Source organism: Centrocercus urophasianus, unplaced genomic scaffold (genome assembly GCF_019232065.1).
Source record: "Centrocercus urophasianus isolate 14NV4802_14NV808 unplaced genomic scaffold, USGS_Curo_1.0 seq_55, whole genome shotgun sequence".
NCBI classification, from domain to species: Eukaryota; Metazoa; Chordata; class Aves; order Galliformes; family Phasianidae; genus Centrocercus; species Centrocercus urophasianus.
In genome coordinates, this window is record NW_024885144.1 from 95,308 (window position 1) to 122,528 (window position 27,221).

General features: G+C 50.5%; 1 protein-coding gene across 3 annotated transcripts in view; it reads left to right on the forward strand.

The window, feature by feature from the left end:
* Positions 1 to 4,731: 4,731 nt before the first annotated feature.
* Positions 4,732 to 27,221, forward strand: part of RGS3 (regulator of G protein signaling 3) — a 64,338-nt gene continuing 41,848 nt past the window's right edge. Inside the window, exons 1-14 of one of the 3 annotated variants that reach the window (XM_042835801.1) lie at positions 4,732 to 4,847; positions 9,453 to 9,503; positions 11,262 to 11,320; positions 11,886 to 11,980; positions 12,834 to 12,902; positions 13,548 to 13,608; positions 15,280 to 15,370; positions 15,950 to 16,017; positions 19,865 to 19,946; positions 20,691 to 20,796; positions 21,043 to 21,382; positions 21,812 to 21,851; positions 25,493 to 25,683; positions 27,087 to 27,170. In XM_042835801.1, coding sequence (XP_042691735.1) covers positions 4,763 to 4,847; positions 9,453 to 9,503; positions 11,262 to 11,320; positions 11,886 to 11,980; positions 12,834 to 12,902; positions 13,548 to 13,608; positions 15,280 to 15,370; positions 15,950 to 16,017; positions 19,865 to 19,946; positions 20,691 to 20,796; positions 21,043 to 21,382; positions 21,812 to 21,851; positions 25,493 to 25,683; positions 27,087 to 27,170 — 1,422 coding nt within the window. In that variant the 5' untranslated portion in view covers positions 4,732 to 4,762. Of the gene's footprint in view, positions 4,848 to 9,452; positions 9,504 to 11,261; positions 11,321 to 11,885; positions 11,981 to 12,833; positions 12,903 to 13,547; positions 13,609 to 15,279; positions 15,371 to 15,949; positions 16,018 to 17,471; positions 17,641 to 19,864; positions 19,947 to 20,690; positions 20,797 to 21,042; positions 21,383 to 21,811; positions 21,852 to 25,492; positions 25,684 to 26,736; positions 26,881 to 27,086; positions 27,171 to 27,221 lie in introns of those variants that run through there. The other 2 variants (XM_042835798.1, XM_042835799.1) reach the window with 2 other exon arrangements.

Consider the following 27,221-nt stretch of genomic DNA (forward strand, 5'->3'; position numbering starts at 1 on the left):
TCTGGGATCCTCTTTCATCATAAACTAATTCAGTGGATTTGACCAGCAAAAATTGCCATCCAGTAATTCTACTGATTGAGTACATGTTCCTGTCTGCCTAAAGAAGGACACCTGGACAAATAATGTGTACAGGTTAAGGAGCTATTTTCAGCTGCATGTACCAATTATTACGTTAATGCTAACTTTGTTAATTCACTTTGGAAAGTTAATTTGCTTTTCTTTTGAAAAGGAAACCTGTAGGGTAACCTCTGATTTGCCTTTCATACTGTTTGCCTGCGTTTGTTTCTCTATGAATCTTGTTTCTGTTTATGCTGCAGCTCAGAAAGACCTATTTTTCTAGGGCTGAACTCTGCAGCAGGGTTGGACATTATCTCACCTGGACAGATGAACTGGATGATCTTTAAGAGCATTAGAAAGGTGAATGTTTTCAGCTTGGGAAGGGAGAATGCTTTGCTGACTACAGAGAATGGAGCTGTCATGAAACCAAGTATGTAATAATCAGGCTATGCTCTGCTAATTGATTGAGAATGCAAATTACACTATAGAAGTGTCTTAAGGTGGCCACATTAGGACTGAACTAATGGCATGCCACCACCCAAACAGGATGTCACCTGTTTTGGTGACGAGCTGTTGGACCTGCTTGGCTGTGACACACCTTCATCCCTAGGGCTTGGTTTTCAGGTCAGTTTAAGCAGATCTTAATCTTCACTTCTCTGAAAGAGCATTCTTGGCTGGGTGCTTCTGCTGTTTGCTTAAATCAGCTCTGGAGTAGGTGGTTAAGGTGGGCTGATCCAGCTAAGTTCAGGCTTCTGAAAATACAGAAGTGTTCAGGTGGATCAGTGTGCCCATATGTACTGTGCATCAGAAACACAGTGCTGAGCCATGCAGACCTTTGTATGACCCACTGTTCTGCTTTTAAGTTCTTAATTTTTTGGGGGATACCTGTTCCCATGGTTGGACAGAAGCTGGGAGTCACAATGGGGGAAGAAAAAGGCAGATGGCCTTTCAGTAGCAGTCTACAATTAAATTAGTTTAATCCAAAAATGAAAGGGTAGGAAGATTTATGTACCTCAGTACATCTTGCTTTGTGCTTGTGTGAAGTGGAAGTGGGGTTTCGCAGGTGTTGAAGCAAATCTCTGCCAACAAAAGGGAACTCGCCCTTCCCCACTGTGTCATTTCTCGTTTCTGACCTCTACTGCTTTTGCAAACTCTGGCCAATCCAGTTTGCTGTGCCATAGACAGTTCAGTTTCTGCTGGATTAGTGAGCTCAACTGACCTGCTCGGCTGTGCCAGCCCAGGTGTGGCAGCAGGAAGCGGTGCCGGGCTGCATTGGGTCAGCTCAGCCATCTGCTGCAAGCATGGCTTCAGATTGCACACAGCTCAGCTGAGGAGACAGGCAGTAAGTTTTAAACTTGTTCAACTCAATGCTTTGCTCCATGCGATGCCCTTGTAGCAGAGGAAACCTGTCACAGGTTTCAGATTGGAAAAGGAATCAGTGGCCAACCAGTCTGTGGCTCCTCACTGGCATTTTCCAGGGAAACTGCTTCTCTGCTGCAGGAATGGTGCTGGGTGATAATGATGCTCCAGCTACGTCCTCTGCTTCATGTTTGCCATAGATCCTAAACAATCCCACTGCTGGGAAGTGCTGAGGTTTTGTGTCTGCCCTTAATGGCAGACTTTGCTAATCCCAGAAATAACCTTTCTGTTCTAAAAATCACTTGCCTGGGGAGGCAGGTAATTTTTTCTAGTGTGATTTGACTCCTTGAGTTTCAAAGCCAGCTCTAACCTTGGAGGATTTATGTGTGCCTGAGGTACCCTTTAGCCTGATACAGCTGTCCAAGCACGTGTTTGGATTTGAATATCCAGCCAAAGGCAGATCTCTGTGCTGGCAAACTGAAATCTGTGATGGAGAACTGTGTTAAATTTTAAAAGAAAGTCATTAACTCCCAAGCCAAGCAGCTGAGTGTGCAGTTTGCTGGAAACTCTAATAGAAAAGCAGGTGAAGGTCAGTCTCCAGGGGTTTGAATATTAGAAGTTGGAAGGAGTTGCTAACGTGCTGTTGGGAGCCTGCAGGGAGTGGAGCCACAGCATTCATTACAGCTACCACCTTTTCCCCGTGCACATTCTTGACTTCCAAGTGCTGAAGCCCTGCTCTCTTTGGATGCTTTTTTTACAGTGCTACCGAGCTCGTGGCAGCTGAATCGCAGTGTGTGCACAGGACGTGGGTGCTTGGGCACTGCTGGAGCAAGGGACAGTCCTGTGCCAGAGCCATGGAGCAGCGGGGAGAGTCAGGGCTGGCATGTGAGTGCTGGGTGATTTCTCACTGAATGCTGCTGTCTGCTGGGTGGAACATGAATCATGACCATGCAGGTTCCAGAACCTGGTGCTTGGAGGAGACCACATCTCCCACACATGCTTTGCAGAGTACCGGAGATGCTCGGCTCCTTGGGGGATTTCATTTGTGGGATGGCAAATCATGGGCTCTCTGTTTGCACCTTCTGCTGCAGGATGGAGTGGGCATGAGCCTGCAGGATTTGAGAGTGAGGACTGATTTTTGCAGCCAATGAACTTCAGTCCTGTGGGTATGAGGGACTCCCATGGCCCTGGTCCTCCTGAATAGGGACGGGAAAAACGATGTCTAATGGCATATTCTGTGAGAATGGCTACTTTAGAGAAATTGTGCTGTTCTTTTATTGTCCCTGTTGTCTTTTGCCTCTTATTATGCTATCATTTTTTTCCCCAGGGGCTAGTACATTTGTTGGGATAAACCCTTAATTCTGTTGGGTGGCAGACAGAGACCACTGGGAATGCAGCAAATGGGTTCAGCTGAGCAAAATGTGGGGAAGCATTTTTGATAAGCCAGGAGGGAAGAATATTTTGTGGTGCCTGCTTCCCCTGGAAATTGTTCTGTACCCAAAAACAGTGCCTGTTTCACCTGCTGGTTCACTTGCTGGTTCCTGATCACCCAGCACAATGCTGACATCACTTCCTTGGGATCTGATGTGTGGTGTCCCAGTGTTAACAAGGCTTCAGAGGCACGCAGCGTGTGATGGGTGCTGGGGATGGTGGCACTCTTTCAGCCCTCCTGTCCAGGGGGTGACAGCAGATCTGGCTGTGACCTTGTGACAGCAGCTTGTTTTCTAGGGAGTCAGTCTGTGATCTTGCTATTAGATACTGCTGTAAGATGGGTTTTGAGCCTTCGGGAGACTTGTCTTGCATCCCCCAGGGCTGGGATGATAAGTACCTCCTGTTGCAGTGCTCCATATTAACAGTGCACCTGACTGAGTTCCTCTCCCAGGCCCTTCTTCAGTGCTACCTGTGAGGGCTGAAAGGGTTCATCCCTCCACAGCTCTGTGGGCAGGACTCACTGCATCCAGGGCTCTTTGGCACATGAGCAAGCATGGCTGGGTGGTGGTGAACAGGACACCTCCAGTTTCCAGTTTGAATGAGCTCTGTTGTTGGCAATCTCTGCTGAAGCTGAAGCAAAGGCAGACCTGTTTATCTGATGTCTACAGGGCACAGAGCATGCCATGGGGATGTTTCTAAATGCTGGGATGCAGGAAACAAGGCAGCATGGTGTCTGGAGAACAAAAAAGGTTTCACAGGACACTACAGAATGATGTCCTCTGCGTTCCAGCTGTGTGTCCTGACCTGCCTGTTTCTTTTATCTCTGGCAGGTACAAGGCACAGCCCTGGGATGTGGGGGCTGCCGGAGGTACAACGCAGGGCAGAGAGAGCCTGCTGGCGGAGCCAGGGAGCAGTGCTGGGCAGAAAGAGGAAGATCAGTCCTGCATGGGTGAAGGGGAAAGGTAAGGGATGGGGCTGAGGGGGACAGCAGGTGGGCTTGGCCCTGACAGGAGAGTGGGGCGGAGGCAGGGGTGCCAGCATCCTGAACTCTGCAGGATTCTGTTGTCAGCTGTGGTGGGCAGAGCTGGCTGCAACCTTATCTCCCATCGCTCACCTCAGCCTGGGCTCAGGGTGTCTATGGGTGGCCTCTGCCACCCTGAAACATCAGTCCCCAAGGCATCCTGCAGGGCTTGGAGCAGGGCGGCATGGCTCCATGGGCTGTGCTCACCTCCAGGTGTCTCTGCTCTTTTTTTCCCTGTCTCTTCTGATCTGGTAACAGTGGCCAAACATTGAAAGAGAGCACGAGGGGGGAGGGGAAGTACGTGCTTTTTTGCCCTGGTGCTGGAAACGGTCTCTGGGGCACTTTGCAGTCTGTGTGTGTTGAAAGAGAGATTATTCTTTCAGTTGCTTTGTATTTTTTCTCACTTTCCTGACTCCGGAGCTGCTGGATGCCCTTCTGGCTCCCATTGCATTCACTGTCACAAGCACATAACCCTATCCTGCCGCCCCTCCCCTCTGTAATCCCCAGAAATGAATTCTCCTGCAGCCCTTCCCCTCCTGCGTTATTTGTCCAGATCGCTGTGAATGTTTCTCTTTGCTGTGGCGCTCCAGCAGCTGAGTGCATGCTAACAACCCTGCGGTACAGCGGAGAGGAAGAAGCGGTTTGGCTGCGGGGCCGCCGGGCGGGCAGATCGCTGCTGGGCTCAGCGGGCTTGGCCCTGTTTGCCCAGACAGGTGCGGCCTCCATTCAAATCCGCGGGGCCAATGGGAGCTGCGCTGTTCAAACGCGGCGGTTGGAGCGCGTTCCTTGGAAACACCACTGCTGGCTAGCCTGTACCTCCTGGCTGCAGCTAGCTCAGCTTTCTCAGACCTGACTGGGAGGGCTGCGATTTCTGCTAATTAGAGCTGTCCTGCCATGGAGTCTGGCAATGTGCACAGAGTCTCACTCTGCACCCGCCGGGCTGAGCCCTTGGGAGCTTCCTTCTGCCTCACCACCTTCGGTAAGCCGTGAGCCTGGCTTGGCTCGGGGTGCCAGGGGATGTGGTGTGGCACTGGGAGCCGCAGTGGCTCATGCTGGGAATGGTGGGAGCTGCTCTAAAGGCATTAACACAGAGCTTCTGCCTCACTGAGCTGAGGTAATGCTTGGCTCTGCTGAGCCCTAGATCCGGGCTGCAACTACTGAGGTGATTTGCCCCCCCCCTGGCTGAGCGTGAGCTGGGATTGTTGTGTGGAGCCATCCACAGTTGTGGCAGATCCCCCGTCTCCTTCTTTGCTCTTTGTGGATCCTCCTGCAGCTGCCTCAGTTGTGCTGCATGGACTTGAAGAATGCCAGGGACACGGGACTGTGGCTGGGTCCTGAAGCCATGACAGGTAGTGCAGTGTGGCCTCCACTCGTGTGCAGGATGGTTTGGCAGTGGCTGTCCTGCATGGGGGGAGGCTGCCTGCCCTTCCCAACTGGGGGGAATTTTAAAGCAGAAGTTTTATTTCAAGGCTGCTGCTCATTTTTGTAGGCGGGTGTTGCAAGCAGTCATGGCACAAGGGCATGGAGAGGGCAATGCAAGCAGAGCAGGGCAGCCTACGGGCAGCCAAGAGTGCTGCACTTTCTTCTTTCTGGCTTTTAAGTGTTCATTTGCTCAAGACAAGCTAAGAAGCTAAAAACCTCTAGTCTTTGTGACAAAGACTTTGTCTGTGCCCAGTAACATTGGACTCAGTGATCTTTATGGGTCCCTTGCAACTTGGGATATTCCATGATCTTGGCAGCCTGCTACTCTTCATGGGCCCACCAGCAGTGGGGTGATGTGGCTGGCACAGCTGCCCATATGGGGATGACCATGGTGTTGCAAAGGCTGTGCTTGTATCTGAAGCTATACATGGTGGCCTTGGGATACTCTGCCCTATGCTGCTAGGAATGCCCCTTTGGGGTAGAAGCACCCTGCTGTGCACCCCCGTGGTTCTCATCTCTTCTGTCCTAGGTAAAACCTGCATTTTTCTCTCAATTAAACAGAAAAGCATTTTAAGGAGCACAAACCCAATTTTTCCATTCACCAGAGATCATCAGCAAGGAATAAATTTTCCTGCCTGCTGGTTCTGCTCCCAACATATGCCATTCCTGCGTGCCCACCAAGCTTCTCTCATGGGTGGGGATGTTTGTTTGCCAGCTTATATTTGTTGCTGCCTGGTTCATCCCTGTTCTCCATGCACCAGCTCTGTGCACCAGCTCAAATCACTTCTTTCCCAGATGATGACGTCCAAATGGATGGGCCCTGAGTGTCCTCCTGGTGGCAGTCCTATGAGCCCTGCTCTTCATGATGGATATGCAACCAGGAGCTGTCTGTGAGCCCTGCTGTGGGATGGGCTGTCTTCTCTTTCCTCTTCCTCTGGCTTTTCTCTGTACCTATTTTTGTTTATATTAACACCTTTGATCCAGATGACTTGGACAAGCTCTGCCAGGACCTCCCTACTGAAACTGTTTCCCTTTGTTCATTTTAGAGATGCACTGAAAAAGGGAAAGAAAACCTGGGAAGAATCTTTCTCTGACTCTGCTTTTGGCGAGTGGTAGAAATGCAGCCTAAGTGCTTGCACAGCTAGACGTTGTGTTCCTGCTTTCCCAGCCCTGGGGGAAGTTTGCTGCTCCGTGCATCTGAGGATATGCTGCTGCTGAGCTGCTCTGTCCAAGTGCACCAGCATGCAGTGTCCTGTGCACTCCAGTTCTTCGTTCCAACCTTTGCTGGGCAGAGCCTTGGCCCCATGGCTGTCCTGGAGTTGTGCAGCCCCAGCAGCTCCCAGCCCCCTGCACTACGTGGCACAAAGGCTTCCTTTCTTTTTCCCAGCACCCATTCATTACTGGGCTGACTCCACATCATGCTCGGTTAGAGGAGCGTTTTACTTCTGTGCTGCAGTGACTGTTAAATGCTAATAGAGGAGCAGCAAGTTGGTTCCCACAGGGTCAGACATCTGGAGATTGCAGAGGGTGATTGGCTCAGAAGGCTGGAATGGCTTTGGTGGCACAAAATTCTCAGTGTTGTAAATTGGTGCGAGATTAAAAAGCTGCATTGATTTACCCACCCAGAAAGGTCTGTCTTGTCTTTCTTGCCTTGCTTTCACGTGTATATGTGCACACATAGACATGGCTGTGCACTCAAACACTCAAACACACAGGAGCTGAAGAGAAATCTGACAGTTTTGTCAACTTTTTTTTTTTTTTTTTTTTTTTTTAAGTGAAAGATGAAGTTTGAGTTCTCTGAATTGCTTCGGGTTAAACAATCTCTTAAGATATCCCCACCCTGCAAAAGCAAGCTCTTGGGTGCGTCTCTTACTAAATGAAATGGTGTTTTGTAATTGAAATGATGTTTATGTGTGTAAGAGTGATGTTTACCAGTTAGTTTGTTGTTTTTTTTGGTGCCAAGAAAAGAGTGTAAATGGGCTGTTTTGCTTTGGACTAAAGATGGTGTGCCAGTGATATTTTCCATCTGTTTGACTCTCCAGCAGTGTTTGAAAACATTTGGTTTCGAGTTGCTTCAGAACAATTATGTGGATGTGGGACCCTGCATCACCCCTAAACTCTGCACATCGCATCTAGGCTGGCAGCAGGGTCCCTAATCCTTGGGACCCTTCTGGGGTGTTGTTCAGTGGGGAATCTCGCATTCCACACCTCAGCAGCATTTTACCTAAATCCTGCCAAAGGCCATTGTGAGAGATTTTGTGCCAGTCTGAGTGCTGGAGATGGATTTCAGATTAATGAGGGGTTGTGCATGCATGGGAATGGGAGAAAAAATGAGCTGGCAGGGCAAAGCCTCAACCCCATGCTTTGTAACTGCTTGGAGTTCAATGCTGGGAATCAGCTGCCTGCAGAGAGGTCTGGGCAGTGACAACAATCCCAAATTGCAGCTCCAGATATGTGGTGGGAGCCTGGGGATTTGACATGGGAGTTTTGAAAGGCAGCAGAAGCTTCAAGTTGATTTTATAGACATGTAAGAACTGGATTTTATTCTTGGCTCTGCCATGATCTGTGTGCAGAGTGGGCAGTGAGTGATGTGGTCTTCAGCTGTGGATGCTGTGCTTGCTGGTGGTGACTTTGCTGACAGGCAGAGGCGTCTTTGGGATGCTCCTTTGTTTGCTCTTTGGAATGAGTGCTCCCATCTTGTCCCAGCATCTCTGCAGGAGGCTCTCTGGATTCAGAGGACAGCCTGGGTCTCCCAGGGTTTCAGCTGATACTGTCCTAGACATACAAGTGTGAGCCTGGATCTGCTTGTGGGGTTCATCCTGGGAGCTGTTCCCAGCAGGATGCTCAGGTTGAGCCTCATCACCCTGGTATGAACCCTGCAGAGCCCTTATCTGGCACTTTCTTGTCTCCATTACTCCTGCATCTTCTTTCTGCTGGAGTCCTCCCATTTTCCTCTCACTTTAAGTACTTCAAAAGACACTGATGGATATAAATTCACTCAAGGTTGCAAGGTCTTCCAGTTTGTCTGTTTGTTCCCTCTTTGCACTCCCCATCCTTTTGCACAGCACCAAGCACTGCCATGTGCTCCAGGTGGGTTGGTACCCCTGCACAAGCTTGGTTCTGGCTGTGATGATTGTAGCAGGTTGGGTAAGTCTTGGCAGTCCAGCCAGTGCTGTCTTCCTAGTTTCCTCCCCAGTTCCATGTGCTGATCAGTCCAATTCTTCTCCTGGTGCCAACCTTCACAGGGGTCAGCTTTTTGGAGGCAGCATTGGGTTGGGAGAACTTGGCTGTGGTTTTGGCATTGTGGTGGTCATGTCTCAACTGCAGCTTATGGAGCCACTTTTCATCTCTTCTTGGTCTTGCTTCTTGCTCTTGTTCACAGTGATGATAACACTGGGGGCTGAGGACTCTCCATCCAGACCTGCTACAAAGTGGTATTTTATTCACAGAGCTCCTTGAGGCTCTCCCCTCCCTCCCTGATGCAAGGGTACTGGTGTGTGTGGAACCCTGGGCTGGCTGGGTCCTGCTTGCTGGCTCAGCAGTGGAGGGTCTGCAGGCAGTGCAGCACAGCACAACTCTTCCTGGGGCTGGCAGCTCCTGGCCTTGTTCACAATCTATTTGGTGTCAAAAAGGTGACTGAAAACAGACTTTTAATTCCAGGTTAGGGCAGGTGTTGACTCCTGGTTTTAGGAGCTTTGCCAGTCTGCTAATCAGCTGTGCTGCCTTGGGTCCCTGGGAAATGCAGCCCTGTGGAGCTCAGAGGAGGGGAAGAGAAGGTTGAATGTGGACCTGGCAGGGGGAGCTTTGAATATGCAGCATACATCAGCAAGGCTCCCCTCACCCTCTGCTGAATTCATCCAGCAGCAACCCCTTGATGTTCCCCCTTCCTTTCTGATGGGTGTTAGTGTCAAAAACTTACTGCATGCTGGGAAAGCAGTATGCAGTTTTACCTGGAAAGCTTTTGAGTCTAAAGACTTCCTTGGTAGCAGATTTCCCTTCCCACGCCTTTCCCTTGCTTCCCTGAGCAAAGCCCCTGTGCCTGGGGTGGGGGGGCAGGATGGTTTTGGCCCTGTGCACGGGGAGCATGAGGTTCCCCATGCTGTGAATGCTGGTGACAGCATGAGGGTCCTACCTCCTCACTGTTTCTCTTCTGTTCTCCCAGGCCAGCTGAAGCTGTCTATCGAGGTGCAGAACCGCTCCCTGATGCTGCATGGTGAGTATTGATTGCCCTAGGGTGTGTGGAGAGGTGGCCCTCATGAGAGAGCCCGTGGGGGAGATACAAAAGGTACAGCACTGCCATCCCCTCATTCAGATCCAGGGGGACAGCACTGTGGTGGCTGCTGGGAGCAGCTCCATCGAATAGAGCAGCTCTTTAATGCAGAACCAAAATTTCTGGAGTCTCTCATTTCCAGGTGGCTGCAGTGTGTTTTGTATTCTGGTTATATCAAGATTTTATTTCACTCTGCATGACGAGAGAAAAAGACAGAGATGTAATTTGGAAAAGAAAATCTGAAATGGCCAAAAATTGTTTGCAGGATTTCCAAATGGTTCAGTTCAAACACTGAGCATTGGAAATATTTCTTCAGAAATGCATCTGACTTGGTCCTGGATGGTGTTGCTGTTGCTCACACCATGACGTGTTCCCCTGGGAACAAGTGATGCTCTATTGAAAATTTCCATCTCTGGGGACTGAGTTGTAAGGAGAGTTGTGCAGCACCAGGGGATCCACACCTGAGCAGGAGCTCAGCACTGCCGCTTCATTGACAGGTATTGAGCCAATGTGAGTGTCAGAACCAAGTTTTTCTTTGGGAAGAGACCTGTCTGGGGGCACCCATGGGGCTCACTAGGATTGCTCCTGCAGTGAAAGATATGCGTGCTTGTGTCTTCTGGCACAGAACTTTCCTTGCTGGGGTCTTCTTAGGGCTTTGGGATGAATAAATGGTTGTAGGCTCAAGGAAGAAGCCAAGAATGTGGAGTCAGAATCCCCTTTCTGTGAGCAAAGCAGGCTCATTGCTGCCATGGAGTTAAGCTCTATAGAACAAAAGGGAAATCAGGTACCTGGGGTTCCCAGCAGCATTAGGGGTGACTGTGCCAGACACCTGCAAGAGGGATGGAAAAGGTTTTTTTCTTGAGTAAAATTCTACTTCTCAGTCCAGCCTCATCCCTGCCTGTTTGTGACGAGATGGAGGTGTGGGGAACAGCTGAGCCATGCTCAGCCCCTCATCTCCCCCAGTTGCTTCCCTTTTCCAGTTGTGCAGGGAAGCTTTGTACAGAAACAACAGTAGGAAAATGTTTGGGTTTTTTTCCACCCCAACACCTTTAAACCCAAAGGAGGCTCTTATTGTGGCCTGTTGTGGAGGAACCTTGCAAACTGCATCACAGGGCAGTAGAGGATCCTGTAGAGCCCCTTTCTCCTCACACACCATGGTTTCTGCCAGGATGACCTTGCTTGTTGTGGCCACACATCCTGCTCTGACAAAGGCAGAGGCACTGCTGCCTTGCTCTACATGTTAGGAGTGAGCTCAGCCTCACTCTGACAGCCTGTCCTGCGCTCTCTGGGCTCTGCAGCACAGATATTGCCTCCAGCTCCTGCTTAGGAAGCACAGGGTCCCCTGCTGTCAGCACTGGGACAAAGCTGAGACCCCGTTAGTGGGACTGCCATCAGGGTGTGGCCGTGGGTACTTTACTTGATGATACATTTGGCTCTAGGGCAGAGAACACAGTGCAGAGTCAAGTCAGGCAGATGAAATGCTGTTTGCCATCTGAATGGTGCACTGCATCTGCTGCCAACCTCACCCACAGATGCCAGTATTTGTAACAGGGTTGTCATAAAGAAAAAATATGGCAGAACCCTTCCCCTGTTTAAGGCTGAGCTGCTAGGGAGGTGTGCAGGGTCCTGCAGGGAGGGAGGTGCAGAGAGTTGCCTTCCTGATGCTGTGGGGCCTGATTTGGGGCTTTGTTTCCTTTCTAGTTGTGGAAGCAAAAGGTCTGATGGGGACAGAGTACCGGCCGTGCGACTCCTACGTGAAGGTAGGTTCTTCCTGCTCTCTTGGGGCTTTGGTGTTGGCTCTTCCAAGCATGATCCCTTTTATTTCTTCCTTGGGCTTCCCTACCTTACCATGGATGAGCAGCATGCGGGGAAGTTGCTGGTCTGGTGGCAAGGCTGATGGCTTTGTTGACGTGATGCCTGAGCCAGAAGAGCGAAGGAGAGAGCCCCTGAGAGGGGCTCTGAGAGACATTCAGGGGTGAGAGCACCCCAGTGGGCAACCAACGGAGTAGTGCCCTGGGCTGCCCTGTGGTGTGTGCAGTGCAGCAAGCATCTCCTCTGCAAGTGGGCTGCAAGCCAGAGACTGACCAGCACATTTGTGTGCACCAGTCCCTGATATTCTACTGTTTTCCTTCCACCACCCTCTAAGGAGTTTTGTAATGCGATTGTTTGACATACGTAAGGCAAAGTGATCTAAGCTACCTGTGAGCATGGGCTCAGCCAGATCTTTGAGGCTCAGCCACCTGTAACAGTGGCTGTGCTGTTCTCCTAAACTGCTGTGGAGTGTTATTTTGTGATGGCTGATGAGCTGCTTGCTTCCCCATGCAGATGTCAATTGTGCCAGATGCCGACAGGAAGTGCAGACAGAAAACAAAGACTGTGCCAGACAGCAAAAACCCAGTCTTCCACGAGCACTTTGTCTTGTGAGTACAATGGAGCAGGGATGGCTCTGGCTTATCCCCCAGCTCCCACAGAGCAGTGGGGAATCAGTGGTTACTGTCCTGGAGCACCCTCTGGAAGCCAAGATGATGTGTTTGCTTTTACATTATGATCTGTAATAAACATGCATCACGCATGAGCTGCTCTGCTGCTGGGATGAGAAGTGACAGGCATTATTCTGCTGTTTTTTATAGCTGAAATATCTTGAACTTTTGGGCAGAGCTCATGCAGCAGTCAGCACACAATGTGGCAGTGGTGTTCCCGCATAGTTGGACACTTGCTGGGCAGGAGTTGAGCAAACACACTCAATTTCCTTGTGCCTGCAGTAGTATTGGCACCGTATGGAGGAGAAAGGTAAAAGGATTTCTTATAGCTCCAGCATGTCTCTGCATGGGAAGGGAGCTCTATGGCATGGAATGTTTCGGTACAGCACCTCATTGCTCGCAAACACGTCTGACAGACCTCCATCCTCATGCAACATTTAATCTGGGTCAGAATGTTTGTTTCATAGCATGCACAATTCCTTGTTCTTCATTTTTGTCTATTGATGCTGGATGTGTCCTTTTGCATGATACTCCCCTAAGGCACTGGAGCAGTGTTGCCAGCACCTGCCTAGGGGAGGTCACATCCCTGTGCTGTGGTTTGTCAGGAATGAGTACATCGGTGCAGCAGTGCCTTGTTGGAGGAACGCCAGCTGGGGTGATGCTGCAGGGCCTGTGCAGGGAGTGGAGAATACCTGGCTTCAAGGAGGGTGTGGGTCCCATGGCCATGCAGGCAGCCTATGCTGAGGTCTGCTGGGCAGAGCGCGCTCATGGGCTGCCCTTCTGCTTCTTGCAGCCTGGTACAGGAGGAGGATGAGCAGAAACGTCTTCTGGTCACAGTCTGGAACCGAGAGAGAGATTGCAGGTATGTGCCTTCCACACTGCATTTTGATCTTTTAAGGACAGGGCTGTCACTGCAGTGCACCTGCCTTCTGCTCTGGCCACCCATGTGAGCTCCTCGAGAGCAGGACCTGACAACAGGCCTGCTGCACATGGGGAATTAAGGCTGCTCCGCGTGCAGATTACTGGAGAGGAAACTGGGCCCTTGCCATCTCTGTCTGTGATGCTGCTGCTTGGTGGCAGTCACCACAGCCAGCTTTTAGCATTCCCATCTACACTGTTGGCTGGGGCTTAGGGCCAGGGATCTCCCCCACCTGCTGGGGTGATGCAGGGATGAGGAAAGCACAGCAGCTTGGGCTGTAGCACCTCAAAAATTGTGCCACCTGCTCAGGCAAGTGGCTGTTGGTTCCTTGGCTATGGTCCTGTCAGCATTAAGAAGGTGACCAGGATGCTGCATCCCAGCTCCCTCCTGCTCCTGCTGCAAGCCAGACTGTGTGGTTACATCACATATACTCCAGACAAGGAGAGAGGAGCATGTTCTGGACGTGGCCCAGCTCCCATTGTGGGCAGGGATATCTGCATGGTCCCTGAAAAGGGGTGCATATGGGCAAATGGTCCTTAGGAGAGGTTTCAAGTAGTGTGCACTGATAGTCTCTGACTTTTTTTGCAGGCAAAGCAAACTGATTGGGTGCATGAGCTTTGGTGTGAAGTCCCTCCTGACCCTGGACAAGGTACCTTCATCTGGAGCACTGTGTGCAGGATTGGGTTGAGCAGGTGGATGTAGTGCTCCTTCAGGGCAGGACCAGGGAGCAGCTGGCTCTGTGCACCAGCAGGCAAGGAGACTTTGAAGGTGTCCAAGGACCTGCCAGTACAGAGCCGCTGTGAGCTGGCACTGTGGGTGCCACTGCTGGAGGCAGGGGTGGGGAGCAGAGGAGGAATCCTAGATCAGGGGATAGCTGCTCCTTTCAGTGAGGACGCACTCAGCAACACCAGGGGGTGCAGAGATGTGGCTCCTGCGAGTGCTGTGTAGGGCTGGGAGATGGGACCAGCCTTACCCAGCCTGCTGGCACTTGTCACATCTGTCCAACGGCCTCTGGGTGGTAACCAATGGATGGTGGGAACACCCTCCTTGGAAGAGGATTCTGTCTCTCTCCCTGCACTAAGCAGACAGGGCTCTACAGCTGAGGTGAGTGTGGGGTGGGCAAATGTAGGGGTGTCCACACCTGAGGGTGTTCCTGGTAGCAGCGGTGCTGCAAGGTGCTTCTGTGCCAGGCTGTGTCCCTGCTACTGCAGGTCTGTCCCTGCTGCTGCCCCGGCCTGGCTGCTGCTGGGTAATACAGCTTTCACATAGCTGGGTTTGCTTTTCTAAAGGAGTCTGCAGAGCTGATGCTGTGAATGACCTCTGCTGATCCAGTGAAACATCGAAAACTTCCATCCTGGCTGTTGGCAGTTAGGGATTTTGTCCCTGGACAGCCCAGACCAGGTGCTGGCACATCAGACAGGTTGGAAGGGCTTTAAGGAGTGTTCACAAATCACCTGGGGTCTGGACATTTGCTGCCTAACAAGAGGTTAAAAGGAGCTGTTTGTTTGAACTACATGTAGTGAGAGTAGGAGGTAGTGAGGACAAATGATATGCAGTGTTTTTTTTATTTCAATAGCAGTGAGGGTGATTAGAGCAGCTCTGAACTGCAGCTGCCCCCAGGAACAGCCTCTGCTCTGGTCATACCACACCAAGATTTCAGACTTTGGCCATGAGCTTCACAAGTTCTCACTGCAGAGATCATCCCTGCATGCAGCCCAAAGGCACATTACTCTCACTGTGATGGAAAAGTGGGGATGGATATGGGGAATTCATGGTCCTTCTGGGACCCCCTTTGTATCTGGGAAGCTCTAGCCTACCCTCCTGGGTGTAGCGGTGCTGCTGGATACGCCATGCTCTGCAGTTTCCTCATTGTGGATTTAAAGCATAATTTTTTTTTAATTATTATTTTTTTTTTAATGGACCCCATCTTCTCTTGTCTTGATGGTTCCTGCAGTCCTTATCTGATTCCTGTGATTGGGTTGGGATGTTTTGTTTTCTAGCTTCTGCTGATCGCCCAGAGGGTAATTGAAGATGGTGGCTCCTGGATGAGATGTCCCATGTGGGTGGGATGGGGCAGAGGGAGCTCTGATGTGGGGTGCACAGCACTGCTGGAGGTTGGTGTGGTCACCCTGCTTTGTGAGCATGGGGTGGGTAGTTTTACCTGGTTCCATGTCTCTTACGAGAAGTGCTTCAGGACAGCCTCTGTGCTCTGGCCAGGGCAGCTCCTGCAGGAGGACTTGTGGAGCTTTGGGCGACCAGACTGAGTTAAATGAGGTGGAGTACCTGCCACAACACTGAGAGCTTCTTTCTCCCCCCACAGGAGATCAGTGGTTGGTACTATCTGCTTGGGGAGGATCTGGGCAGGACCAAGCACTTGAAGGTGGCTGTGCGGCGGCTGAAGAAGAGCAGAGGTATGTCACCCTCCCGAACAGCCTGGGAAGGTTGGCATGGTGCGGGAGGGGTGCTAAACTCATGTCTATCCCTGCTGTGGTGTGGAGCAGCCACCAGCCCCATGGTTAGCTGTAGTGGTCAGTGGAATCAGTGTGCTGGGCATCCTGGGCAGTTTGGCAGTCTCTGCGTTGGCACTGAACTCTCCCCTTTGCCCTTTACTCATGCTTTGCTTTGAGCTCTCTGTGGGTCCCCAGCTTTGCAGCTGCCTCTCTCCTGTGGGTTGACACTGTGGCTAGGCTCTGATACCCAGGGGCTGTGATGGGCTTTCTCTCCTGCCTTTGTTTACCACAATGCTGGGGTGCGTGGAGGAGTATGTGCTGGGGATAGCAGGGTGAGGGAGCAATGCCTACCCTGGGTGTGCAGCCCCCCTCACAGCTGCCATCATGTGGGGCAGCCCTAGCCAAGAGGTGATGTCCCCTACCACATAATGATTTTTTTCATGGTGTGTGGATGTGGTGGGGAGGGAGAGTGGCCGTCAGGAGCTGTATGCTGTTGGGTTTATGTGCTTTTTTTTTTTTTTTTTTTTTTTCTTCCTAAAGAACCAGTACTGGGAGGTCAGAGTGCAGCGTGTGAGGGCCGGGACACTGCAAGCATGAGGCAGCTGAAGGTGGGTACAGCTGGGCTCTGTCCTGCCAGCGGTGCATGGGCTAGGGGCTGAAAGCAGCCTGCATGCAGGGTTTAGATGAGCAGGAGGGACAGAGTGTTAGTGAAGATGATGCTGAGATGGGAGTTGTCTCAGTTTCCCTGTTGACACGGTGGCTTTACGAGCAATTAATGTTCCCAACCCAAGGAGGTAATGGGTGTAGTAATCCCACACTTGCTCCCTGTTGCTGAATAGGGACCTCCTGTTTGTCCAGAACAGTACCACAGAGACCAAGTACCTGCCGTTGAGTGGGAGTGATGGGAACAAGGAGCAATGGGCTGGAGTTGGCTGCCCGCCTGCAGTGCAGCATCCGTCCCTGGCCATCTCTAGGTCTCCGTGCATGGCTGCGTCTGCTCCCCTCCTCCTTCTGGGGCCTTTTGCTCTGGGAAGGGAAAGGCTCTTGGTGGAGCCTCAGTGATTTATAGGAGAGGCAAAGATGGGAAATGGGAACGCAAACACATGGCCTGCATCGGAAATAGGGCTCGGCCGTCCCTGTGATTTATCTGTGCTGAATTCCGCTTTGCTGCTTCCCTCAGCTGCATTTTCAGTTATTTGTTTTAAAGCGTAGGACTGAGCAGGACAAACAAAGCCAGCGCCCCTCTCCTCCCTTCCTCCCCAGTGGTGCTGCTGACTGGAAAGATGGTGGCTGGGAGGAGGTGGATATCCCCATGCAGACTTAGCAATGCCATTGTGCCCGGAGGAGCAGCTCCAATGGCCTTGCAAAGTGCCGGCTCACAGGGAGCTCCGGAGCCCCTCTCCTTCCTGCATGGCCATCCCTTACCCTGCAAAGGGGCCCCATGCTTCCTCGAGCTTTTCCTTTCCATCTCTGTGTTAGGAGCTTTCTCCAAGAAGCCTTGCTGCAGAGTGCAGAGCTGCTCAGCGCTGCCCTGCTGCTGGCTGAGCCGAGAGTTTGTCTTTATTTTTGAGATTACACTACAGGTACAGTTCAGCTGACCTCTGATCCCACTCCATAAGCACAAAGCACGAGGACGTGCTTTTTGTCCTTAGGGTCCACACTCCGAAAAACAAACTTTTTTTTTTTTTAATTAAAAAGAAAGCCACTCTCTGTTGTCCTCTCCAGGCTAAGCAGTGCAATGAAGTCGGGCTCGCACAGTCGGTGCCTGTGAAATGCTGCTCAGACATCCTCCAAGTGTTTGTGAGAACGTCGCAATAACAAAGTGCTTCGTGCGGTTGAAGAATGCCACGGGAACAAAAGCCACATCAACAGAGCAGGGACCAGGGAATACTAAAGAGTTGACAGGAATTTTAATATAAAACTCTCTCTCTTCCTTGTCACTTGGGGTTTTCAGGAAGCCCTCTGGCTTATCGTAAAGCGGCATACAGCGCAGACAGGGGCTGGGAAGGTGAAAGGTGGCTTCCTGCCATTCTTCTCTGGAGCTGGGTTCCCATGGGCGGTCATGCCAGTTTGACTGGGGTTTGTTTCTCACTGGTGCAAGACGAGGAGACCGGGAGCACGGCTGCTTCGGGACGCTGCGTTTTCATGGGCTGACGGCGAGGTTGGGGGCTGCAGCCATGAACCGCTTCAATGGACTCTGCAAGGTGTGCTCGGAGCGGAGATACCGGCAGGTCTGTGCCCCAGCTGTGGGTCTCCGTGTGTCTGAGTGTCCGTGGGCTTCCTCCCCCTTGTCAAGCTGTGAGTGCGCTGCTGATGTGCTGTTGTTTGTAAATGGTGGTATTAGGAATAGAAGGAAAGTGCCTTCAGGTGGGTGTCTGACCTCTTGCTGCACATCGCTGTGTGGAAGTGGGGATGGAGGAAGGAGAGTTCTTGCTGCGTAACTTAGGGTGCAGCTCAGCAGCTGGCTGTAGAAGTGCTCAGCTGAAGGATGTTTCTGTTTGCTGCACATAACTGCAGGGTCAGCTCTCTGCCAGGTGGCTGCAATCTCTTCTAAAGTTGTTTTAACAGAAATGTGTATGAGAATGAAGTGTTGCTTGAAGCTGGCCACAACGAAAGTTGGCCAAGGCAGCTTGCAGTGTTGCGCACAAGCCAGCACAGGCTCTCAGATGCTCTCAGTGCCCAGCTCCAGTGGGGAGTTTTGCTGGTGTGGATCTTGGTCTCTTGCACTTTAGAATAGTTGTTTCACTGGGATTTGCGCTGGGGCTCCCAGCTCGTGGTCAGCATTTTTTTGTGCTGCTGTGTTCATATTGTATAGCTGCAGTGGAGGTCACAGGGAGAACTAGCTTAATTAAAAATGCCTGCTGCTTGTCAGGGCTATAGTGACTGTCTCATGCAGGCATGGTCCTTTGCTGTGCAAATCAGAGGCAACGGTGACTTGTCCTAGATCTTCTCAATTCTCTATTTTGGCAATTTCTGCTGCACCTTCCAATACAGCTGTGAGCACAGTGAGCCTGTGCCTGCTGTGGACTGGAGCCTTGTACCATCATCACTATCTTCCAGCTTACATCAGATGCTCGTATTTGTTAGTTCTGTGCTGAGTGGCAATAATGGATGCTGAGCTCACTGCTAATCCCACAGTGGTGTGAGGTGAGGAAGGCAGGCATTGTCAGTGGGAAGCACTGCTGATGGCATAGGGAAGATGGTAGACAAGAGCCATGAGCTGGAGTAGAAGCAGTGGGAGAGCCCTCTTGGTGTGGAGAAAGTCTTGGATTGCGGGGTGACTGCAGGGGGAGATGCTGGGCTGTCGGGGCTGATGATGTCCTGCAGAGCTCAGGTCCCTAGGTGTTGTTTTTAGTGTGTGAGACTGGTTTGAAGGTGCAGACCCACAAGCAGTCTTATTGTATTCTCAAATAGGGAACAACCTCCAGAGATAAGAAATATATTCAGTGTGGTAGGACTGGACCAATGTACTTGATCCTGCCAGGGAAAGACACTTTTTCTTTTAAAACTTTTTTTTTTTTTTTTTTTTTTTTTTTTTTTTTTTAGAGCAATCAAACAGGGACAGAGAGCAAAGAAAGGAAAGCTCTCTGGGTTTGCCCTCATGCTGTAAAGGAGAGTGGAAGCAATTCTTGGCCGCTTCAGTTGGATTCTCCTCTCTATTTGTTCTCAAAATAGCTCAGGTCACACATGTCAGATTTTTTCTATTTTCTCTGTCAGTAAAACAGGAATTCTGACAAACGTCTTGAGGATAATCAGGTATTTGCAGGAACTGTTGTGCTGAGCTGCTGCTGGAAGCCAACATAAAAATAAAATACAACTTTATTAATAATCTAATTGTTTTTAGAATCAGGAGGAGTAATGAGCCTACATCAACACAGCATCCATCCTATTGAAGCTCATCAAGAGAAACACACCTCAGCTAACAGGGTGATGCACAGAGCCCGCCCAGCTGGTGCCTGGCAGGCTGAGTGTGCTGCTTCTCATGGCTTCCTCTGGAGCAGAGGAGTGCTGCTATTTGTGTATTGCCCCACTGGGGAAGAAATGTTTAAGTGGCTTGCTTGGAGAAGCTGTACTAGAAGTAAGCATCAGAGCCAAGTTGCCAGGTTTTCCTTTCTAGTGTCTTGATAGACTTTTCCTTATGCTTGCAGGAGTCATGAAGAAGGACTTGTATGTGCTCACCTTGCCTCATTCATTTCTGCTGGTCTTGGGCTTGACTTCACGTAGTTTTTCACTGCCTTTTTCATCCTCTTGGCTGCAGAACAGGAGAGTCCCATTGTCAGTAGGTCTCACAGAGTGACAGTGTTCATTGGTACAGTTCCTTTGGGCTCTGCAGCTGCTTTTAGAAATGCTGTGTACCTGCATTTCTGAAGGCTGTGGGTGAAACAAGGGATGCTCTCTGACCACGTGCATGGGTGCTTTCCTATTATAAAGGGTGATCCTGCTGTCTCTTTTCAGATCACAATCCCTAGAGGAAGTGATGGGTTTGGCTTCACGATCTGCTGTGATTCCCCAGTCCGTGTGCAGGCAGTGGACTCTGGTAAGAGATCAGCTCAATTTTGTCCCTTTTGATGAACTCTATGAACTCTCCCTTGCATCTTAAGAGGACAGAGGCTGCTGTGTTGTTATTTTGGTGTTGTGTTGCAGCGATATGCAGAAATTTTTTTCTCTCCAATCTGAGAATTATCTGACTGGGAGACCTATGGAAAGTATGTAGTGGAGCCAGACTGGCGCAGGAGGGGGGCAGAATTGCAGAGGGCCTTAATTGCTTGAGTGGATCCTCCTAGTATGAGCCTCCAGGATGGATTCAGCATCTCTGTTATCCCACTGCACACCAGGAAATCTCCCTGGCTTCCCACGTTGAGCTACTGGCAGTGTCCTCTCTGGGAGAAGCAGTGTGTTTGGACTGCAGACTGGAAGCAGGGATCCATCTGTTCACATTCTGAAGTTCCAACGTGAATGATGCATTAACTTATACCTAATTCCTAGTATTATTTGTGCAGTATTTAACACAGCAAACTGACAAGGAAAGCATTGCACTCAGATACTGTGAAATTGGACTTAACAGATTTCAATCAGTTCCTCAGTGATACATTCAAGACTCAAAATATACTGTCCTTAAAGTGAAGAAGAACCTTAGCTCTGTTAGGAGAAACAGTTGAGTCTTGGATGAGGGAGTGGCGCAAGCTGGGAAGCTGTGCCATATGGGTGTCCCCTCAGCACTGGTATTCTCAGCTCTGCGTCCAGCAGATGACTGACAGTCACCCATCCCTTCTCTCCATAGGTGGCCCTGCAGAAAAAGCTGGTCTGCAGCAGCTTGACACAGTGTTGCAGCTGAACGAGCGGCCTGTGGAGCACTGGAAGTGTGTGGAGCTGGCACATGAAATCCGGTGAGCGTTCACCCAAAGCATCAGTGCAGGCATATGGGGGGAGCAGCTTGATGGAGCCCAGGACACAACGGCGGGAAGGTTGGATGGCTGTGGAAAGCGGAAGGGTTTGCGGGATGTGGGAAGCTGAGAAAGGAGTCTTTGGAGGGGGAAAAAGAAAGGATGCAGGGACTGGGAAGGAAAGGCTGGTGGCTGTCAGAATGCCTCAGTGCCTGCTGCTCTGGCCCTGAATTGCCCCATCTCTTCCAGGAACTGTCCCACAGAGATCATCCTGCTGGTCTGGAGGCTCGTCCCACAGGTCAAGTCTGGACCTGATGGCATGATCCGCCGTTCATCTTGCAAGTCTGCCTACGACCTGCAGTCCCCTCCAAACAAGCGGGAGAAAAACAGCACTGTGCCCCCGCGGCCTGAGCAGCGACGGAGCTGCCATGTCCTGTATGATGGGAGTGATGGGTTAATGCTGAACAGCTGGGAGAGGTACACGGAGATCGGCAAGCGCGGCCAGAACACCATGCCCCCTCTGTCCCATGTGCCCTCTGCTGCTGACCAGAACTACATCATCCTTGCACCTCTGAACCCAGGGAGCCAGGTAGGGCTGCCTCCATCCCCACACTCATGTTACTGCATGAGGTGATGATTGTGCTTGCTGCTTTCTGACTTGACCCTAGCTTCAGACTTCTCAGATGCTATCTCTAAATGTTTGCCAGGGCACACGCTGTGTTTCTAAGCTGTGTCCCTGGGTGTCCTTTCTTTCTATTTCTGAAGCATTTGCTGCTAAGGCTGCAGAGCCATGGTGAGTGAGCTGCTGCCTCCTCCCCAGGGTTCATGCACAGGATGGGGGTTGGAAAGTGTTTCCCCTATGCAGCACAAACCACTTCTCTCATGTTCTGATAGTAATAGAGCAAAAATGATTTTCACATCTGGCTTTGAGTTTGGCACACTGAAATTTACTGTTTGTGTGAAGTCTGCCTTGAAGTCTGCCTCAGGTGGCTGTTCCTTTTTGGATTCTGTCTTGCAGCTGCTGAGGCCTGTGTACCAGGAGAACAATGCTACTGAGGGTAAGTTGCTGATATGATGAAAACATTGCTCAGAGCACCTGGCAGAGCCAGATCCAGTCTATCCAGCACCCAGTAATCCTTGCTCCTGGCTCTACAACGAAGTCCATTACATTCTGAGGACAGTGGCTCTTGGCAGGCACTGTCACCTTCCCCCTTTCTGGATCAAACATAAATGCAAGAACCCTGCCACCATGCCCAGAGGAGAGCACAGCTGCTGGTGTCATTGCCTCATGGCGAGGTCTCTGGGAGCTCACAGGATGGCTGGTGACAGGAACTTTCCACTGGGGATGAGAAAGGCGTGAAGTGTGAAAGTGCTAAATATTCATGATGTGGCAGATCCCCACATGTTTGTGGGTTTGTCTGTGATGTTTCCTTTGTTGGGCAGGATGCAACAAGTTGGGGTGCTAACATTGTTTCCCCCTGCTTTGCAGTTCACTTTATTAATAGTGAGGTTGGCCATGAGCTGATTTTATGCAAAGAGCAGTGCAGATTGAAGTGCAAGACTTGGGAAATGTTAATTTTCTGGGTTTCTGATGGTCTCTGGGCCAGCTTTCCTTGAAAATCCTTGGAAGCATTAATGCTTTCTGCAACGAATCTGCTGGGTCTTCCTGGGAAAATGGGCGCATGTGGACTTGCAGGAAGAGCAGGGCTGGGGGTAGCTGCATGAATCCTGGCTGCGGGATGGGGAGCAGAGGCTAACATGAGGTCTTGCTGAGACAGGTATCAACAAATGACTGCTACTCAGCATGAGAAACCAGGGGCAGAAACAACCCAGGAGCCTGGATGTAGTGCCAGGCTGTTCACTGTGTGTTGTTGACTTTATTAAAGAAATGGCAACTTTCAGCATGCTTAGCTCCAGGCGGAAACACCTCTGGCCTGCTCCTTGGTTTGGGAGCTGTGGGAGGCGGTGCCTGTGCTCTGATCTTTAGGATGCCCTGGGGGTTAGCTGTGTGTCCTGGCAGAGCTAAGCTCCTCTCCATGGTTTCTCAGGAAGGAGTCTCTCACTCAGCTGTCCCTCCCTGGTGCAGGAACAGCCATCAGTGCAATTTCCAGGTAGAAACGTTCTGCAGCCTGTAAAGGTTGGACAGTGCTCAGGGGTGGTGAAGTGTGGGGCTGGCAAAGCCACGGCGGGGATGTGAGGGAGCTGTGTGGGGTTGGGGCCTCAGTGGCTAGATGGCCACAGCCCTGCAGCTCTGCAGATGGATGAATTTTCTGCACTTGAGCTGCAGGGACTGTTCTGCACTGGGGTAACTGCAGCTCCTCCCTGCTGAGCTGGGCTGTGGGGACTTGTTCTGACAGAAGGGTAACAATTTTAAAGACTCGAGTTTCTTCCCTGTGTAATTTTTAATGATTATTTTCAGTTTGTTTAAAGATAAGCCTTCAGAGAGGAATGCAGTGGTTAATCTGAGCAGTACAGAGGCAGACAGTAACGATAGGAGCTGATGCTTTTGTGCCACCATGCAGAAGATGGGACTTATGCAGGTGATGAATGCCTCTAGTGAAAGAAGGTGATTTAGGGATAAGAGGAAAATCAAACTCTGCATGGCCCAGACAGATTGTATCTGTCCTGTGTTGGACAGTCTCTCGTGCTTTGATTTTTATCTGGCAGCACAACCACGAGAAAGGGGAAAGAGAAAATACCAGAATTATTGCTCTTAGAGGTAGGAACAGCACTGTAGGTCATGAGAACCTCCTCCTCCCCTCAGCCCCAAATGCAGGCAATGAGAGCAAACAGTGGGGCCAAGTTGGCAGAGTATGGGCTGGCTCTGCTGGCATTTATCTGAAAATAAACATGCTGCTTCCTAATAATTCATGGAACATGTAATGTTGGGTAGGTTCATGTGTTTGCTTTGGACCAGACCCTATCTGCTCTGCTCCGTGTTCAGAAGTGTTTTGGCCCATTCTGCTCAGGAAGTTATGGGTTTTTGTTGTGGTGCAAAGGCAGAAAGCACCTCACTGAAAGCTGCTATGTAGGAATAGAAGGACGTGAGGCTGGAGGAGGGATGCTCCTGGTAGCTGAGCTGGGGCATCCCACTAGCATGGCCCTGAGACGTTGCTGTGAGTGAGAGTCCTGGGCTGATGCTGCTCTTCTCTCCTGGTCTGCCTGCTGGATCTCAGCAGCTTTGGTTCATCAGCTTTAGGAGGGAGAATATCTGTAGTGTTCCATTGGAGCGTGGATATTTGATTAGAGAGACATCCCGTTTCCACTGAAGTTTTTCCTTTGAGCTTTAAGACAGCACAGGTGACCCAAGTGTGCTAGGTGACAAAACACTGGTGGAAGCTTTCTGGATGTATTTAAAGGTTGTGAGCAGAGAGCTTAGAAACTCAAACGGCAATGAATTCCCAGCAACGGGGGTAGGAAGGACTCACCCAAGCAGCAGCCAGCAGGGATCAAGGATAATCCATAATACTTTCAATCAGGGAACTGTTATTTACATTAGAGATTCTGGTAGCAGTGTGGCATAGCACCCAGTGCCAGCTGGCTTTGAGCAGTGCAGTCTGGCGGGCACGGTGTGGCTGTGGGAGCTGCCATTGGCTTGCTGGGAAGTGGAAGCGGTGCTTGCCCAGCTGAGGCCGTGTCACACAGCTTCCATGTAATCCCTCCTTTGAATAGAGATAATAGCTCTTTGCAGTGGAGTGGGACAGAGTGAAAAGCCAGTCAGGCTGCTCAGACTTCCTCCAGCACCAAAATGTGATGCTAAGAACTGTGGAGGATGATATACCAGCCTCGTGCCTGGTGAGGTCATCCTTTGTAAATCCCCCTCTATGGCTGAGTAACCATCACTCCCTGGAGGCAATTTGGAAGGAGATGGGTAGATCCCATGCTCATGAGTGTTGTTTATCTCTTCTGTTCTGTTGTCCAGTCTAAATGCCTTCTGAAAGCTGTGATTAAAAGCATCAGCTGCTCCCCATGTTATTACATTTCTGCACTTTGTGAGCTCCCATGCCCTCAATTCAGTATAGGCAGGAGCTCTGTGGATAAAAATGTCCCAGGGTTTAAATTTCCAGTGTTTTACTTTCACTCTGAATTAGTCATGGATGGTTTTCCCCCACCTGAAAAGGGATTGGCCGTGGTTTGGTGGTGTGGGCAGCAGTTTCCTGATGGGAGAGGGATCCTCCTTGGTATTTGTGTGATTTGAGAAAAAGCTATTAAGGTGCTTGGGGTTCTGTGTTTCTTGTTTTGTACACTCAGTACTGCAAAGAGAGGTGCGTGTAATCACACCACAGCTTTCTCTGAAGTACTGTGCTGTACTCATAAATTGTGCAGAGCACTGTGCACACCCAAACACAGGAAGGCATGCTGGGGCAGCTGTGAATGTGGGGTTTTGTCTGTCTGTCTTGCTGCTGTTGGGTGAAGTCCTGGGCCCAGCAAGAAAATAGCTCTTAATTGTGCAGAAGCATCAAGGGGCATCTCATTTTGCAGTAGGAGAAATGAAGTCAGTGCTGTTACTTCATGAGTCCCCAAGAGACCTTGATAGCAGAGTGATGAATATTCCTGCAGCTCCAGGCTCCAGCTATTCCTCTCGGGTCTTTGTGCCCTCTTCCAGCCTGCGAGGGCAGGAGCTGAGCTGGCAGTGTGCAGAAGCTCTGCAGGAACGCTCCTAATTCTCTCTGTGTTGCTGCTTCCTCTCTCGGTCCAGGAAATGGATGCAAAGGGAAGTCACACACAGGGTCTGGGAGAAAATCCAGGCTGATGAAGACTGTGCAGACAATGAAGGGCTATGGGAACTACCAGAACTGCACTATAGTGAGGCCACACATCCCACACTCCAGCTATGGCACATACGTGACACTGGCTCCCAAAGTGCTGGTGTTCCCCGTCTTTGTGCAGGTAAGCGTGGCTGCAGGCGATGTGATGCGGATCTGACACACGGCACAGAGCTTTCTGCCATCTCTTGGGTCTGTGCTGGCTTTCCCAGTGAGTGAGGTCAGCCTGAGTTCTCTCCTCTGGGGCTGGCTGGATTCAGTTCCAGGTGCTTTCTTTAGGGGAGTTGTGTTCTGCCCAAGCGATGCTTTGTTGGATTTTCCCTTTTCAGCTTTCCAGTCTGGCTCTTGGGTGCTTGTTTGAATCAGGGGAAGATATCCCAGTTTCCAGGCTTTGGCAAGCAGGTTTTTATAATTGCAGATCAGTATGAGTTCTCCATGCTGTTAATTAGTGTGTGGACAAAGGTTTTATATTCCACTTAGTGGCCTGCACTAGAATTTTTGACAAGGATGCAGGAGGAGTGTCTTGACACAAGATATTCTCACTCCCCAGAATGATTTTCTTAATATTACACCTTAATTTGGTGTAATTTTTGTTCTTCATTGGGCCAGAACCCCAGCATGTCTGTTCTGACTCTGTAATGAGTGCATTACTGATGGATACAGCATCTCTGAAGCTGTGGGAAGCTGTCAGCCCTCCTGTTAGCAGCTCAGACCGTTTCCCGTAGGCTCAAACCTGTGATGTCTGTTACTTTGGCCTAGGCCGGGGAGCTGCACATTTGTTGCCCATGGCCATGTGCACCATCTGTTCATCAGCAGGAACACAATTAGCACTCTGGGCTCCACTCCCCTGCGAAATTTGTGTCTTGGACTGCACCTGGGCTGTTTCTGCTGCTGCAGGAGCTAGTTCTCCTGCTTTGCAGTCTCATGCTGCACAGCCCTTGTGCTGTGTACCTGTCTCCTGCCTGCTGGCCCTGCTGCTCAGCAGGATATCAGAGGGCTGGGCAGCAGCTACACAGCCAACATGCTCTCATTATTGTCTGCTGTTAAATGGGGAACACTGGAGGTGCTGACTGGAGGGCAGGATGTGACATGAGGAAGGACAGAAGCCTTAAATTTGCTTAAACTTGCTGTGAAAGTAATCCACAGAACCACACAGCAAATATTCTGTCCAAAGGACGTGGGAACCTAAGGGGCTGCAGTTGTGGTTGTGCTTCCTGCTGCACAGCACCCATAATGAGCGTGGCGCAGAGCAGTTAATGTACCAAGAAGCAAGCAGCTGATTATTGTCTTTTTATAGATGAGCCTGACATAGATGTTAAATGTAAGGTTTTCTTTTTTGTTGCATAGCTGGACTGCAGACTTGTGTATTTCTGAGTGCAGCGTAGGGTGACTTCTCCCTGGATGAGTTACAGCTTAAAGTGAAGACAAAGTGGGTTTGGTGGTTGGAAAGTTTTTCTGGCAAACCGCACTTCCAGTGGAAGGTTTGACTGTTTCTTTTTTTTTTTTTTCTTTCCATTTCAAATGTAGCCCTTAGATCTCTGTAACCCAGCCCGGACTCTGCTTCTGTCAGAGGAGCTGCTGCTTCACGAGAGCAGAAGCAGGACTATCCAGGTAAGGCTACTTCAGTGCTGCCTGAGCTTTCTAAATTCACTTTTCTGCAGA